The 18,429-nt window shown below is 36.0% G+C and overlaps 1 protein-coding gene across 1 annotated transcript in view; it reads right to left on the bottom strand.

The window, feature by feature from the left end:
- Nucleotides 1–2,193: 2,193 nt before the first annotated feature.
- LOC138072297 (inositol polyphosphate multikinase-like) overlaps nt 2,194–18,429 on the bottom strand; it is a 50,825-nt gene continuing 34,589 nt past the window's right edge. The window contains exons 5-6 of the mRNA XM_068963403.1: nt 3,911–3,992; nt 2,194–2,816 (exon numbers count right to left, since the gene is read on the bottom strand). Of these exons, the coding sequence (XP_068819504.1) occupies nt 2,194–2,816; nt 3,911–3,992 (705 nt within the window). The remainder of the gene's footprint in view (nt 2,817–3,910; nt 3,993–18,429) is intronic.

Consider the following 18,429-nt stretch of genomic DNA (forward strand, 5'->3'; position numbering starts at 1 on the left):
GTCACATGTAGATAACCAAAAACCAATACTTGTTCTCTTACATGTAAGCTTACTTATACAATAACACCAAATGAATAACAGTGATTAAAAAAAAAAATGTAAACAGAATAAAAGGTGAATCCCTTCCCTGAAGAACAAAAGATAAAAGTATTTCTCACTTTATAAAAACAAAACATTATCTATCAAAAAGGTAAGACACTGATTTTACAAATCTATCATTTCTAAATATGGATAAAGAAAATCTGGAACAACAGATTCACATTTTATTGAGCTAAAATGCACAAAAAATATGATAATACTTAAATTTATTAATTCATTGTAATAGGTTGATACTATCCCATACTAAAAAGTATCTTGTTAAGATTCAAAATAGTGTTTAATTATCTGAGCTTAAGATTTACTGAATCACTATCCAAGTAACAACAACAACAAAAGTCCACATTGTAGGATGAAAAAAGCAAAACAAAATTTCTATTCACTATGACTTGAATTTCATCCCCACAAAAAAAGCTACAGCAATACCCATTTAGGCAATAGGCAAACATATGAAGTCCTTATGGAAAATACCTACACTGACCCTAAATAAAAAATGTAAAATAATCAAATTTTGCTATAATAAATGCATGTGAATTTTAAAGGTATACAAGCTTAATAAATTTACTAAGCATAGAATTAATTTCATACTTCTCTTTGTGCTCAGATGATTACAAAAGTACATTCAGAGAGAGGGTTGGGAAGGTGGGATAAAACTGTGATACTTTCCTTCACACTAAAAAAGGGTATTTTAATTCTGAGGGGGAAAGAAAGGGAAGAGTCTAACAGTTTACAACTCTAAAACAACTTCCAAGAATATGACAAGACTATTAATTACTTAAGACATTTTGCTGGTAAATCAAAGTTCAATGAAAACAAACATTTAACATTTTTGCAAATTTAATTTCAAAGTTTTAAATGTTTCTGAAAATAACGTGTTTTTTTTTTTTAAGGTGGTGAATGTGAAACAGAGATAATACTTACAGATCGACTTTTTCCAAGAAAATTAGCACTGTCCCTTTCATGAAATTAAATTATAATCTCTCTCTTGAATATGATATAAAACTGTTTTGAGTAAGAATGAAACAGAAGCATGAATTTAGATATGCACCAAGCTCTGTATGATGTACTAATTTACACACAGTATTTTTGACAACTGAATGTTGTCCTTCACTGCTTATTAGAATTTTGAAAAACGCTTTTTAGCAACATACAGTCATACCACTGCTTAACTAAAAGGGCACATATAAATACATGAATTATAAAAGAAAAACCTCAAAATGAGTTATTTAAAGGGGAAACAAAAAGAGCTTCAATCATCCATCTTTTTGAAGCTACAGAGTAAAAGGCAAGGTACTTTATGGTTTATAAATACTTGTCACAATGTAATAAATACATATTCCAATTTTCTCATAAATTAAACATTAAAAAAAAAATATTTTGTTCCTGGCAAATATCTTCTCTTTTCCCTAACCCTGGCAAGACTAATAAGTGCCCTTAATTTTAAGACTTTTGTTGTTGTTGTTTTTATCCATTTCAATGATCTTTTTCATGAAGTATGTATATAAGTGAAAATGAAAGGAAAAAATCTGCTTTTGGAATGCAATAATTCTAAATCATTTTACTAAGAAGCACCTTTTGATATGCTGGTTTGAACTTTTAATACAAAACCTAAAGAATAACTTTTTTCTGTAGAATTCTCTCCAGTTTTAATAACTTCATACATAGCAATACTAAGGATATCAGCCTATGCTTTCTACATTTTTTTAAGTGTTTTAATAATGTAATGAGTTATAGATATGGCTCACCATGGCCAGGTAGACAGAGGTTTCATGATAAATGGCTACAGAAAACAAACTAGACTCATTATGATTGAATAATAGTTTGCATTTTGCTTGAGCCAACAGACATTTAAGCCACGTACCACCACATTCCCTGCATAACATTCCTAAGTTTCTTTACTCTTTATAGTTTTTTAATGAACAAATAATTAGTTTTCCTGAGTAAGATTATAAAAAAGTTAACTCTTCTACCAAAAGTATAAAGACAAAATGTAGACTCACAATACAAATTTTTTACACAGCACTACAAGTGCAGAGTTATTAACTGCTGCTCTTTGTTATGATTGCCCCACCCCTTTAAAAGACTGCAGCAAAAGATTCAATTGTCTAATATGCTCTGCAGTACAGTAATTAAATGCTTCAGCCCATAAACATATCCCTCATCTACTGTGTTGCTAGGGAACACATGAGCAAAGTCTATCATTCTCACTTCTACTTCTGCAGTCTCTTGACAACCAGTGGGAAGATGGTAGAAAACTTTTTCCAGTTGGGAAAGTACATTTCCGTTTAAACGCTCCTGTGACATGCTTTTCCACCCATTGTCTTGCTCTATATTTTCAACTTTCAATGAAGTCTGACTGTGATGCTTTTTTGAATACATTTTTCTGTGACAAGCATACATTTTGGACAAGCTTTTACCCACTGAAGCTTCTATTTTTCCATTCGCTGTATAATTTAACACATGAAAGTTATTATTGTACTCCAGTACATCTGTGTCTGAGAGCTGACCCTTGGACAAAAACTTTTCTGCCAAAGTCCTGTCATTCAATTTTGTAGTAGTTGGCTGAGATGAACCTTCATAAACAAACAGCAATGAACTTGCATAAAAGTTAAGCTGCTTCTGGCTTTCAAACCACTGGAGAATTTTCTCAATCTTCTGAATACTGGCAGCAATAGCATCTCTTCTTAAGCAGAATCCATTATGAAAAAAATGGGAGACTCCTATAAGAAGGAAAATACTAGGATTATAATGAAATTATGTAATAACCATCACTTGGAAAGTAATTTCATCTTAGATACAATTATTAAACTTTCTCCCATCAGCCCCTGCAATTAAGTAAACAGATAAGAATTCCAGTTAAACACAGAATCTTGGAACCCAACTTAATTTCTGGTGAAGATGTTCTTCTTAGAAAACATACAAATGACACTTAAGTAAAGCAAAATACATTATTTAGACAAGAAATTTACTACAGGTAGACTACTAGTTTAGTGCCATCTATATATATTCTCTTAAGGAACAGGATTCCAAGATTTGTTTCATTTGCTATTATGAAGAATTTTATAGTAAGACTATATGTTTGTTAGAATCATGAACTAATCTAGAACCTAGAGTCAAAGCATAATCATTTTCAATTATGTCAACAGCCCATTACCAAAATACCAAATCATAACTGTACTTAATTTTTCATGCTCTCAACAATACTAATTAAACCAGCCTTTTCACAAAAGGTGAGCTCACTTTGCAGACTAGCAGTAGTCCAAGTTAAGTATGTTATTCAATATTGAGACTTAATGTTTTAACCTATCATATTAGGCCTCTTAAAATTATTTATGCATATTTTATCATATTTGGGAATTCATGGAATTTGATTTTTGCTGTTCCCCTACTTTGGTATAAAAACTGCTAAAAATATATATTCATATTGGCCTGAGAAATATTTTAATATAGAGCCAATCTGAATGTTATCTTGCTATTGGTTAAGTTTACCAAGGCAAGTATCAACTGTTAAGAGCACATCGTAGATGAGTATTTTGTAAGCATAAACATTTTTTCAACTATTTACACTACTCAATTTCTTCCTCATCCTGGGTACAGTTAATAATAAACTTTAACAGAACATTATATATGCAAGTCTTTTATCATTGCTTTTATAATATCTCGGCCATACACATTTTAGAAGTATATATGTTAAGACAGAATTGAGAATTGAATCACTACACCAAAGAAGAATTAAAACTGAAATCACTTTAGAATTATTCTGATTAATTCTATAATAATAAAAAGCACTGAAGTATGGTTTTTCAATCCTTACCATCCTTTAGAGTTTCTTTTGTTAAGCTTCTTCCATAGTGCTGGTTTTTTGTCTCATAGCTATCAGAATGAACATGATAAACCTGTCAGAAAAAAATACTGAATATTAAAAATGAATACTCCTTAACCCTGGGGGTTTTATCCCAGCAATGAAAGGATGGCTAAAGATGAGAAGATCTACTCATATAATTCATTCTAATGGATTTAAGATGAAAAAAGAGAGTCATAGTGTCATATCAATGATGCTGAAAAGGCATTTAGCATATTTATATCCACTACTGATGAAAACTCTCTAAAAAGATAGTTAAGTATTTCCAATATGAAAAAATTATCCATTTCAATCCATCAAAAGTTAGTCTCAAGTTTAAAAATGAAATAAGGAAGTATCTGTCTTAAAACTGAAGAAACTTCCACAAAAACTACTCTACTACAATACCTTTTATCATTATTATTACCTAATATTGTTCCAGAGCTTCTAGCAAATCCAAATAGATTACCAAGAAATAAGAGGCATAATTTGAACAGGAGGAAAAAAATATTACCCTTTGTACATAATGGTTATATATTTGGAAAAATCAATTTAAAAAGTTAACACAAACAGTAAAAACCTGAAATGGTGACAGTACAAATTAGTAAATAGAAAATAACCTTTCATATATACAAACAACTGACTAGAAAATGTAAGACTCCATTTATAAATCAAGTTAAGAAATTAAACAAAGGAATAAACAGAAGGCATGAACCTTATGTGCAAAGTACTTATAAGATAAAATGTAAAAGAGATTAAATGGAAAAGTGAAAGGGTTAATCGGTCATTTATGTCTCACTCTTTGAGACCCCCATGGACTGTGGCCTACCAGACTCCTTTGTCCATGGGATTTCCCAGGCAAGGATACTGAAGTGGGTTGGACAGGGAGGCCTGGTGTGCCGCAGTCCATAGGGTCTCAAAGAGCTGGACACAACTAAGCAACTGAATTAAAACTAAACATAGTAGATTGATTACTAAGATCAAGAAAATAAACACATGCACCATTTCATACAGTTAACTAATTTTTAGTGTGTATATAAGATCTACTCTCAGCCAATTTCAAGAATATTGTATTATTAACTGGTGAAACTGCTGGTAAAGAACCCACCTGCAAATGCAGGAGACATAAGAGACGCAGCTACAATTCCTGGGTCAGAAAGATCCCCTGGAGGAGGAGATGGCAACCTACTCCAATATTTTTGCCTGGAGAATCCCATGGACAGAGGAGCCTGGCAGGCTACAGTCTACAGGGTCGCAAAGAGTTGGACAAAACTGAAGCGACTTAGCACACTTGTAGCCACTATGCTATACATTAGCTTATATGAATTTATCTTACAACTGAAAGTTTGTATCTTCTGATCTCCTCATTTCTCCCTTCCCCAAGTCCCTAGAAAGCCCAATTCCATTTTCTCTTTTTATGAAATCAGCTTTGTCTTTTGAGTTTCTGTTTTTGACTACATATGTAAGTGCCACCACACAGTATCTGTCTTTCTTTGGTTTATTGCATTATTGCATGGTTTCATCCATGTTGTTGCAAACGGCAGGACTTCCTTCTTTATAATGCATGAATAATATTACACTGTGTAAAGAACCACACCTTCTATGTCCATAAATCTGTAGATGAACACTTAGGTTGCTCCCAGATAGGTTGTTTCCACATCTTGGCTATTGTGTATAATGCTGCAATGAACACAGGAGTAGAGATATCTCTTCAGGATAATAATTCTAATAAAACATATTATAGAATCAAAAACACATGAGAAGCCTGTATGTGATAATGGTATTTTAAACCAGTAGAAAAAGATGAATGATTATTAAATGGTGTTAGTATCATTCATTCAGTGGGGATCTGGAAAAAAATAAGTTGTATTTATAACTTATACTAAAATATTAATATTAATCCAAATACATCAAAGATCAAAGTGAACAAAATAAAATGCCTTCCCACCTAAAGATGGTAGAATCCTTAAATAACTGGTAACCAGGGAAGGCATTTCCAACTAAAACTCAATCTACCACATACAATATGCTTTTTAAAATGTTGATAGTGTTTTTGCCATTCAAATATCAAAAGACAAACAGAAAAAAAAAAAAAAGGTATTTGAAATGTATCTGATGAACAAAGAGCATGTTTACTCACGGGAAAATGAACAATGGAATCTGAAGAGTTCACTAAAATCAGGTCTCAAACATACCAGGAAAACTGACTATCCCAAAACTGTGGCAAACAAAAGTATCTCAAGTCCAGTTCAGTTCAGTCTCAAGTTCAGTTCAGTTCAGTCACTCAGCCGTGTCCGACTCTTTGAGACCCCATGAATCCCAGCACGCCAGAACTCCCTTTCTATCACCAACTCCCGGAGTTCACTCAGATTCACGTTCATCGAGGCAGTGATGCCATCCAGCCATCTCATCCTCTGTCGTCCCCTTCTGCTCCTGCCCCCAATCCCCCTCAGCATCAAAGTCTTTTCCAATCAGTCAACTCTTCACATGAGGTGGCCAAAGTATTGGAGTTTCAGCTTTAGCATCATTCCTTCCAAAGAAATCCCACGGCTGATCATCTTCAGAATGGACTGGTTGGATCTCCTTGCACTCCAAGGGACTCTCAAGACTCTTCTCCACACCACAGTTCAAAAGCAGCAATTCTTCAGCGCCCAGCTTTCTTCACAGTACAACTCTCACATCCATACATGACCACAGGAAAAACCATAGCCTTGACTAGACGGACCTTAGTCGGCAAAGTAATGTCTCTGCTTTTCAATATGTTATCTAGGTTGGTCATAACTTTCCTTCCAAGGAGTAAGTGTCTTTTAATTTCATGGCTGCAGTCACCATCTGCAGTGATTCTGGAGCCCCCAAAACTAAAGTCTGACACTGTTTCCACTGTTTCCCCATCTATTTCCCATGAAGTGATGGGACTGGATGCCATGATCTTCGTTTTCTGAATGTTGAGCTTTAGGCCAACTTTTTCACTCTCCACTTTCACTTTCATCAAGAGGCTTTTTAGTTCCTCTTCACTTTCTGCCATAAGGGTGGTGTCATCTGCATATCTGAGGTTATTGATATTTCTCCCGGAAATCTTGATTCCAGCTTGTGCTTCTTCCAGCCCAGCGTTTCTCATGAAGTACTCTGCATATAAGCTAAATAAGCAGGGTGACAATATACAGCCTTAACGTACTCCTTTTCCTATTTGGAACCAGTCTGTTGTTCCATGTCCATTTCTAACTGTTGCTTCCTGCCCTGGATACAGATTTCTCCAGAGGCAGGACAGGTGGTCTGGTATTCCCATCTCTTTCAGAATTTTCCACAGTTTATTGTGATCCACACAGTCAAAGGCTTTGGCATAGTCAATAAAGCAGAAGTAGATGTTTTTCTGGAACTCCCTTGCTTTTTCCATGATCCACCAGATGTTGGCCATTTGATCTCTGGTTCCTCTGCCTTTTCTAAAACCAGCTTGAACATCAGGAAGTTCACGGTTCACATATTGCTGAAGCCTGGCTTGGAGAATTTTGAGCATTACTTTATTAACATGTGAGATGAGTGCAACTGTGCGGTAGCTTGAGCATTCTTTGGCATTGCCTTTCTTTGTGATTGGAATAAAAACTGACCTTTTCCAGTCTTGTGGCCACTGCTCAGTTTTCCAAATTTGCTGGCACATTGAGTGCAGCGCTTTCACAGCATCATCTTTCAGGACTTAAAATAGCTCACTGGAATTCCATCACCTCCACTAGCTTTGTTCATAGTGATGCTTCCTGAGGCCCACTTGACTTCACATTCCAGGATGTCTGGCTCTAGATGAGTGATCACACCATCGTCATTATCTGGGTTGTGAAGATCTTTTTTGTACAGTTCTTCCGTGTATTCTTGACACCTCTTCTTAATATCTTCTGCTTCTGTTAGGTCCAGACCATTTCTGTCCTTTATCGAGCCCATCTTTGCATGAAATGTTCCCTTGGTATCTCTAATTTTCTTGAAGAGATCGCTAATCTTTCCCATTCTGTTCTTTTCCTCTATTTCTTTGCACTGATCGCTGAAGAAGGCTTTCTTACCTCTTCTTGCTATTCTTTGGAACTCTACATTCAGATCCTTATATCTTTCCTTTTCTCCTTTGCTTTTTGCTTGTCTTCTTTTCACAGCTATTTGTAAGCCCTCCCCAGACAGCCATTTTGCTTTTTTGCATTTCTTTTCCATGGGGATGGTTTTGATCCCTCTCTCCTGTACAATGTCACACACCTCATTCCATAGTTCATTAGGCACTCTATCTATCAGATCTAGGCCCTTAAATCTATTTCTCACTTCCACTGTATAATCATAAGTGATTTGATTTAGGTCATACCTGAATGTTCTAGTGGTTTTTCCTACTTTCTTCAATTTAAGTCTGAATTTGGCAGACACACTGAAACCATACTCACAGAAAACTAGTCAGTCCAATCACACTAGTACCACAGCCTTGTCTAACTCAATGAAACTAAGCCATGCCCGTGGGGCAATCCAGGGTGGGCAGGTCATGGTGGAGAGGTCTGACAGAATGTGATCCACTGGAGAAGAGAATGGCAAACCCCTTCAGTATTCTTGCCATGAGAACCCCATGAACAGTATGAAAAGGCAAAATGATAAGACACTGAAAGAGGAAATCCCCAGGTCAGTAGGTGTTCAATATGCTAAGGAGATCAGTAGAGAAATAACTCCAGAGAGAATGAAGGGATGGAGCCAAAGCAAAAACAATACCCAGCTGTGGATGTAACTGGTGATAGAAGCAAGGTCCGATGCTCTAAAGAGCAATATTGCATAGGAACCTGGAATGTCAGGTCCATGAATCAAGGCAAATTGGAAGTGGTCAAACAAGAGATGGCAAGGGTGAATGTCGACATTCTAGGAATCAGCAAACTAAAATGGACTGGAATGGGTGAATTTAACTCAGATGACCATTATATCTACTACTGCGGGCAGGAATCCCTCAGAAGAAATGGAGTAGCCATCACGGTCAACGAAAGAGTCCAAAATGCAGTTCTTGGATGCAATCTCAAAAACGACAGAATGATTTCTGTTAGTCTCCAAGGCAAACCATTCAATATCACAGTAATCCAAGTCTATGCCCCAACCAGTAATGCTGAAGAAGCTGAAGTTGAATGGTTCTTTGAAGACCTACAAGACCTTTTAGAACTAACTCCTTAAAAAGATGTCCCTTTCATTATAGGGGACTGGAATGCAAAAGTAGGAAGTCAAGAAACACCTGGAGTAACAGGCAAATTTGGCCTTGGAATGGGGAATGAAGTAGGGCAAAGTAATAGAGTTTTGCCAAGAAAATGCACTGGTCATAGCAAACATCCTTTTCCAACAACACGAGAGAAGACTCTACACACTGACATCACCAGATGGTCAAAACCGAAATCAGATTGATTATATTCTCTGCAGCCAAAGATGGAGAAGCTCTATACAGTCAACAAAAACAAGACCAGGAACTGACTGTGGCTCAGATCATGAACTCCTTATTACGAATTTCAGATTTAAATTGAAGAAAGTAGGGAAAACCGCTAGACCATTCAGGTATGACCTAAATCAAATCCCTTATGATTATACAGTGGAAGTGAGAAATAATTTTAAGGGCCTAGATCTGATAGATAGAGTGCCTGATGAACTACGGAATGAGGTTTGTGACATTGTACAGGAGACAGGGATCAAAACAATCCCCATGGAAAAGTATCTCCAGACACTGCCAAATGACTCCCTGGGAAATTAAACTGCCCCTGGTTCAAACCATCTACTTCTGCTTTATTCACTATGCCAAAGCTTTTGACTGTGTGAATCATAACAAACTGTGGAAAATTCTTAAAGAGATGGGAATACCAGACTACCTGACCTGCCTCCTGAGAAATCTGTATGCAGGTTAAGAAGCAACAGTTAGAATGCTGCAATAGTCCCATGCTACAGTTCATGGGATTGCAAAGAGTTGGACACGACTGAGCAACTGAACTGACCTGGTTCCAAATCACTGCTTTGTATCAAGCAGATTGCCAGTATCTACCACAATTATAAATGCATACAAGCTCAATTCCCCTCTAGGCACTTATTCCATAAATACACTAGCACACTGGTGAAATGAGGAAGGTCTCCAGTCATTCATTTCAAACGTTATTCGTAATAGCAAAAGACTGGAAACAAGTCAAAAGATCCATTACAGACAGCTGGTAATGCCACTATGGAAAAATCTCCATTATATGTTAAACAGAAAAAAAGCAAGATACAGAACAGTGTTCAAAGTAGATGATTTTGCAATATAGGAACAAATATCTCTGGAAGGATACATTGGTGAGGAAAAAAAAAATCACTATTAATATAATATCCTGTGTGGGGAGGCTGACTTCTTGCAGTATATGTTTCTATACTTTTTGGCATCTGAACCATACAGTGATGTATTTCATTAATTTTTAATTAAATATTTTTAAGAAGCATTAAGAATACATTGCTTTAGAAAATGGTATTTTATAACTTTCAGTATGATATGGCTAATTACTCTCTATCTCAAATGCTTCACTTTATTCAAAAAATCCAAATAGTACAGTGTTCTTTTTACATACACTTAGCAGCCTATTTAAAGAAAAACAATTTATCTTGAACAAAGTGTTACTATGAACAGAAGAAAAACACTTTATATATATACCAAAATTACATTTGACTACAAGAAAAATTATTTTCATAAGGACAGTTAATTATACCCAGAAAGTGATTTTTTAAAAAGTACTCATGTTCTCTATGCCCAGAAATACATGTAAAAGAGGATTTTCAAAGTGACAGAGGTATTAGCTAATACTATATGGCAATAAGATGGCAATATATAAATTTATCAAATCAACACGCTGTACAGCTCAAACATACACAATGTCATGTGTCACTTATCTTGAAATAAAAAGATGAAATTGAGAAAATAAATAATGTGATAAAATTAAATACAAAAATAAATGAGAAGAATTTTCAAATACCCAGTCATATAATGGCAACCCACTCCAGTGTTCTTGCCTGGAGAATCCCGGGGACAGGGGAGCCTGGTGGCCTTCTGTCTATGGGGTCGCACAGAGTCAGACAGGACTGAAGTGACTTAGCAGCAGCAGCAGTCATGTAAACTACCAACTGCTGCTCCTGCTAAGTAGCTTCAGTCGTGTCCGACTCTTCACGACCCCATGGACTGCAGCCTATCAGGCTCCTCCACCCATGGGATTTTCCAGGCAAGAGTACTGGAGTGGGTTTCCATTGCCTTCTCCGAAACTACCAACTAGGAAATGTTTATAGAATCCAAAAAAAAAGGATTCTCAAAACTTCACCATTCTACTATCCAGGGATGTATTTTCTGAGCTAAATTAAATTTCACATATGAAAAATCTAGATTTCAGCTACAGATTAAAGCTAACTAGTTTCAATGAGACACCTTTATTTATATTCTCTCTCTACTTACTTAATTTTATTTATTCATTTATTTTTTATTGAAGTATAGTTGATTTACAATGCTGTATTCATTTCAGGCATGTCTGTTTACTTCTACTTTACTAGTTAAAGCTAGAATGTAAAGAGATCTGAGAATGTCTCCAATCTCAACCCACTACCCAGTCTTGATCAGTTACAAAGACTTTTGCAAATCAAGAGTTAACAGTGCCACCTTGAAAATATCTAAACAGGTAACAAAAAAGATACTTAATCTTTTTTAAAGGAAAGGTAACCTGGAAGACATGAGGAGGGGGAGAAAATGACAAGTATAAATCAACTAAAATCTTGAATTACATGTTTTAAAGAAATTTCAGGTGAATTTCTACAAATTGTATTTCAATTATTTGCAGTTAATATTTTAAGTGTTAGTCTCTCAGTCATGTCTGACTCTTTGCGACCCCAAGGACTGTAGCCCAACAGGTTTCTCTGTTCACAGAATTCTCCAGGTAAGAATACTGGAGTGGTTAGCCATTCTCTTCTTTAGGGGATATTCCCCACCCAGAAATTGAACCCAAATCTCCTGCATTGCAGGCAGATTCTTTACTGCCTGAGCCAACAGGGAAGTCCAATAAATATAATAATCCCCACAGTTATACAGCACATGTTTAAAAAGTCAATATAAAACTGGAAAATTAAACAACCATTCATTCACTTAATAGTTGACCACTAAGAACGCTACTTGAAAAAGGCAGAAAGTCCCAAAGCAAGCTGCTAATATATTTACTTGTCTCAAGTCTGATACTTTAAGCTAAAATACACTCCACCTGCCTATATATATGCTCCTTACATAAACTTACAATCACCTTTCATCAACTAGTTCAAAAAATGCTCTGTGTCTTGGTTTTCTACCTATTTTCCCTGTTGCCAATTCAAAATACTCTCTTTTCCAAAGTCACTTTATACTCCTCCTCTCTTGACTGATATGCTCTTATAGCTCCTATTTTGTTTCTTTTTTGTTACAAATTATCTTAAATCTTTTGTTTTTAAATCAAAGTGAGTCTTATCATCTATACCATCTTGGGTCAAGGAAATAACAGTATAATTGTTGACAGTAATTTAAAAACAAGGAATTCCTGGGACTTCCCTGGCAGTCCAGTGCTTAAGATTCTGTGCTGCCAATGCAGAGGGCATGGGTTTGATTCCCGGTCAAGGAACTAAGATCCCACATGCTTACAGTGCAACCAAAAGATTTAATTAATTAATGTCAGGAATTTATATAAGGAAATTATGTATTTATATGCAATAAATTCCGTAATGTAATAAGTTCCTATAAATATATTTATATGAATAAACTCCTTATATTTATATAAGAAATAATTATATATAATTCAGTTCTGTTCAGTCACTCAGTCATGTCTGACGGTTTCCGACCCCATGGACTACAGCACACCAGGCCTCCCTGTTCATCACCAACTCCCGGAGTTCACCCAAACTCATGTCCATCGAGTTGGTGATGCAATCCAGCCATCTCATCCTCTGTCGTCCCCTTTCCCTCCTACCCACAATCCCTCCCCGCATCAAGGTCTTTTCCAGTGAGTCAGTTCTTCACATCACGTGGCCAAAGTATTGGAGCTTCAGCATCAGACCTTCCTTCCAATGAACATGCAGAACTGATTTTTCCTTTAGGATGGACTGGTTTGATTTCCTTGCAGTCCAAGGGACTCTCAAGAGTCTTCTCCAACACCACTGTTCAAAGGCATCAATTTTTCAGCACTCAGTTTTCTTTATAGTCCAACTCTCACATCCATACACAACTACCGGAAAAACCACAGCTTTGGCTATACAGACCTTTGCTGGCATATAATTAATTAATTATAAGGAAATAGTAAATTGGCATTTTCTTTTGCCCACCAAACCTCTTCCTACTTACTGGTTAAACATAATAGAAAAACAATTTAAAACTGATATATTTGGTAAACTTCAGTATATTCAGTGAGGGTTGGTTTTGGATTTTGTTTTGTTTTGTTTTTTGAATTTAAATTGGGCATGATTGTCTTGGAGGAAAATTTTTTAAATTTGGAACACTTATTCTAAAATTATCCAACTCTATCTTTAGTACTAATCTATAAACCCATTGTGATTGAACAGTTTAATAAATTTACCAAACACTAAGGAAATAACTATCTGAAAAAAAATCCTAATAGAACTCCTATTAAAACTCAAGTTATATCTCCCAATTTTAATATTCTAGAATTATATAATTTAGTCTATATTTATATTCTCATTCTTATTCATTATTTCACACTGCAATCATATCCTTTCTCAGATAAGCAAACTATATGTAATTATAAACTGCTAACTACTATACAAAGGAAAGCCATGAGAATAAAATTAGGAGAACTCAAATTAATCTACAGATCAACATAATTTCTACCAAAATCCCAGATGAACACTTGCTTGCAGAAACTGACAGACTGATCCTAAAATTCATGAGGAAGTTGAAGGGACCCTAGGTAGTCCAAACAATCTTGGAAAAGAACAAAGTTGGAAGTCTAACAATTCCCAGTTTCAAAAGTTATTCCAAAGCTACATTAATCAAAAAAGTGTGGTTATTGGGAATTCCCTGGTGGTCCAGTAGTTAGCACTCAGTGCTTTCACTGACATGGGCCAGAGTTCAATCCCTGATCAGGGAACTAAGATCTAGCAAGCCATGTGGTACAGCCCCCCTGCTCCAAAAACAAGACAGTGTGATTCTGAGAAAATACCTGCTACAAATCAATGTATCTGGTAAAGGGTTAATATTCAAAACATATAAAGAAGTCACACAATTTGATAGGAAAACTAACAAGTGCTGTTGAGAATATGAAGGAAAGGCAAACCTTGAGTACTACTAGTAGGAATGTAAACTGGTACAGCCACTATAAAAAACAGTATGAAAGTTCCTCAAAAACTTAAAAAAAGAACTACCATTATACACCCAAGAAAAAGAAAACACAATGAACAAGTCTATCGGAGCCATTTTTCCAACAGCATTTGCCTCAGTTCATGTCTCTGTGTCCCATCTGGTAATTCTTGCAATATTTCAAACTTTTTCATTATTACTGTATTGCTATGTTAGCTGTGATCAGTGATCTTTGAGGTTAGGCAATGGTTTCTTAGCCATGAAGCCAAGAGCACAAACAATAAAAGGCAAAATTAAATTAGACTTCAAAAAAATTATTTGTACTCCAAAGGTATTATCAAAAAAGTAAAAAAACAACCCACAGAAAAAAATAACCCAAATTAAAAGTGGGCAAAGGACCAGAATAGACATTTCTCCAAAGATGAGATGCACATGGATAAATAAGCACATGAAAAGAGGCTCAATTCCATGAGCCATTAGGGAAATGTAAATAAAAACCAGAATGAGATACCACTTCACACCCACTAGAATAAGTTATAAAAAAAGAAGAGAGGCAGAATAACAAGGTTTGGGCTTTGGGTAACAATGCAGAGAAACTGAAACTCCTATACATCATTGGTAGAAATATAAAATGGTGTAAGAACTTTGGAAAACACTTTGGCAGTTTCTTTAAAATTTAAATTTAATCATGGCATTCACTAATCTCAAATTCAGGAACTACATACCTTAAAAAACATATGTATGTAACAACTTGTACATGAATGTTCATAACAGCATTATTAATAACAGCCCCAAAGTGGAAACAACCCGAAGTTGATCAATGGATAAACAAAATGTGGTATATCCATACAAAAACAAAAAAGAATAAAATACAGATTTGTGCTAACTACATGGACGAACTCTGAAAACATTATGAAAGAAGCCAGTCACAAAAGACTACCTATTGTATTACATGATTCCCTTTATATGAAATGTCCAGAAGAGGCAAAGCTATACAGTCAGAAAGTAGATTAGAGCTGTCTATGGCTACTGAGTTGGAAGGAAATAAGTGACTGCTGATATGTATAGCTTTTCTTTTTAGGTGATGAAAAAAATGTTCTACAGTTGAATACTTTGATGGCTGCTCAACTCTATGAGTATACTAAACCAATGAACTGCTACTTTAAATGAGTGAATTGAATGGTGGGTAAATCATATCTCAATAAAAACATTATTAAAAAATACAAACAGAGGAACCTCTATTTGTCTGGGGAAATAACACACAGAGAGCAAAATCAGGCAGTGCCTTATTTATTTCTAATGTGTGTCTATATTTACACACACACACACACACACACACACACACACACACACACATATAAAGGCAATGGAAACCAACTGAAGAATTTTTAAGCTGGGGAATGTCAAAATTAGATATACATTTTAAAACGTCTGGAGAACAGACCAGAAGAGAACAAAACTGAAATTGAGAGGTAAGATACTTGTCTAGAGAGGAGTAATTTTGAAAATGGTACTCAGGTGCTTGAAAATTAAGATCAACAAAATTGATGGATGGCTTTGAGAGATGATGGTACTAAAAGGTTTCTCCTTCATAAAACTGGACGTATGATAATGTCATTCACTGACACGGAGAATAAGAGATTTGCTGTTAATGCTTTGGTTGTTATTTTGCAAAAGGGATGTAAGTCAGTTTTTTACAGTTAGTCCTAGATGTCTTTAAGTTATCCAAATAAAATGTTGAATAGGCTGTTAGCTATATAGATTAGGAAATCACAGAAAAACCAGAGGCTAGATATGTATGTTCAGGAGTTATCAGTGTAAGTGAAACTGAATCAATGAGAATAAAGGACACTACTTGAGAAGAAACAGAAGGCAGTAAATGGAACTAAATGGAATATCTCAATATTTAAAGAACAAAGAAATGAGCTGGCAAAAAAAAAAAAGACTGCAAAGTGCTCTTAGGGAAAAAACAGGAGAGACTGCAGTGTTATGGACACAAAAGTAATGTTTCAAGGAGGACATGGTCATGTTGAAGACTGCTTTTAAAAGTGAAGTAAGATGAATAATGAAAAATGCCATTTGAATTTAGTGACACAGAGATGTCATTAGGGACCTTCATGAGGCACCAGTCTGGTGGCATGATGAAGCTAAAGCCAGATTAAAATGGGTTAAAGAATACAGCATGGCAAGTAAGGAAACAGTAACAAATATAACAAGCTTGGGTACGAAGAGGAAGCAATTTAAATGCACTGCTGCAGAACAGAGCAGGATAAAAGTGGGTTTTGATTTTTTTCTTTTTCAATTGAGAGTGATTTGAACATTATTTGAAACAAAAAGGAAAAACAACTAAAGAGAGACCAAAGTTGAAGATAAAAAATAAAATAAAATAACAAGACAGAATCAACAATATTAGGTTGAGAAGAGGCAGAAGAGAAAGACAATCCAGAGGGCAAAGGGAAGGGCTGCCTCTGACAGCAGGATGGAAAATTCTTCAATGTAGAGAGGAATAATGAGGAAATGAAAGCATATGCAGGTTAGATGTTTATGTCTCTTAGCTGGAAATTAAAGGAAACCCTGTATAATGGCTTATTTTTTTCTGAAGCAGGAGCCAAAATTATCTCCTAAGAAGAGGAAAGTGGAAGGGTGAATGATTTGAAAACAGTGAAGGTTTAAATAGGCATCACTTGTTTACAGAATTTCATTCCACATTACCTAACTATGGCATACTCTTTGCAAAGAGGGCCTCAACATCCTTATGCACACTGCCATTCATATTGTGACTTCTCTTTTCCCACAACCAGAAGTGGAGTCTTCTCCTTCCTATGAATATGGATTGCCCTGTGACATACTTTGACCCATATAATTTCATAAAAGTGACAGAAGGTAACTTCTTAACCTAGATTTCAACAGACCTCGTAGCTTTCATTCTTGCCTTCCTAAAATGTATATAGTACATGTAGAAGCTCCAGTCAGCCTTCTGGAAGGAACCTGATGGGAAAAAGCCCAGCCAACAGTTAATATCAACTTGTAAGACAAATAGGAAAAGGAGTACATCAAGGCTGTATATTGTCACCCTGCTTATTTAACTTATATGCAGAGTATATCATGAGAAATGCTGGACTGGAAGAAGCACAAGCTGGAATCAAGATTGCTGGGAGAAATATCAATAACCTCAGATATGCAGATGACACCACCCTTATGGCAGAAAGTGAAGAGGAACTAAAAAGCCTCTTGATGATAGTGAAAGAGGGGAGTGAAAAGGTTGGCTTAAAGCTCAACATTCAGAAAACTAAGATCATGGCTTCTGGTCCCATCACTTCATGGGAAATAGATGGGGAAACAGTGGAAACAGTGTCAGACCTTATTTTGGGGGGCTCCAAAATCACTGCAGATGGTGACTGCAGCCATGAAATTAAAAGACACTTACTCCTTGGAAGGAAAGTTATGACCAACCTAGATAACATATGGAAAAGCAGAGATATTACTTTACCAACAAAGGTCCGTCTAGTCAAGGCTATGGTTTTTCCAGTAGTCATGTATGGATGTGAGAGTTGTACTGTGAAGAAAGCTGAGTGCCGAAGAATTGATGCTTTTGAACTGTGGTGTTGGAGAAGACTCTTGAGAGTCCCTTGGACTATAAGGAGATCCAACCAATCCATTCTAAAGATCAGCCCTGGGTGTTCTCTGGAAGGAATGATGCTAAAGCTGAAACTCCAGTACTCTGGCCCCCTCATGCGAAGAGTTGACTCAGTGGAAAAGACTCTCATGCTGGGAGGGATTGAGGGCAGGAGGAGAAGGGGATGACAGAGGATGAGATGGCTGGATGGCATCACCGACTTGATGGACGTGAGTCTGAGTGAACTCCGGGAGTTGGTGATGGACAGGGAGGCCTGGCATGCTGCAGTTCATGGGGTCGCAAAGAGTCAGACACGGCTGAGCAACTGAACTGAACTGAACTGAACTGAAAGACATAAGAGTGAGGTCACTTGGACCAACTAGATCCAGAGGAGCCATCAGATGAGTACAGTCACAAGAGGGACTCTGGATGAGATCAGAACTGACCACCTGAGCCCATTGTAAATTGCCAGTCCAAGGAAAAATAAGCAAAGAAAACAATGGCTTTAAATCACATTCTTAAACCAGTAACCTAATTTATTTCCCTTTTTTGTTTTAA

The sequence above is a fragment of the Capricornis sumatraensis genome, unplaced genomic scaffold (assembly GCF_032405125.1).
Source record: "Capricornis sumatraensis isolate serow.1 unplaced genomic scaffold, serow.2 scaffold1, whole genome shotgun sequence".
In the NCBI taxonomy this organism is placed as follows: Eukaryota; Metazoa; Chordata; class Mammalia; order Artiodactyla; family Bovidae; genus Capricornis; species Capricornis sumatraensis.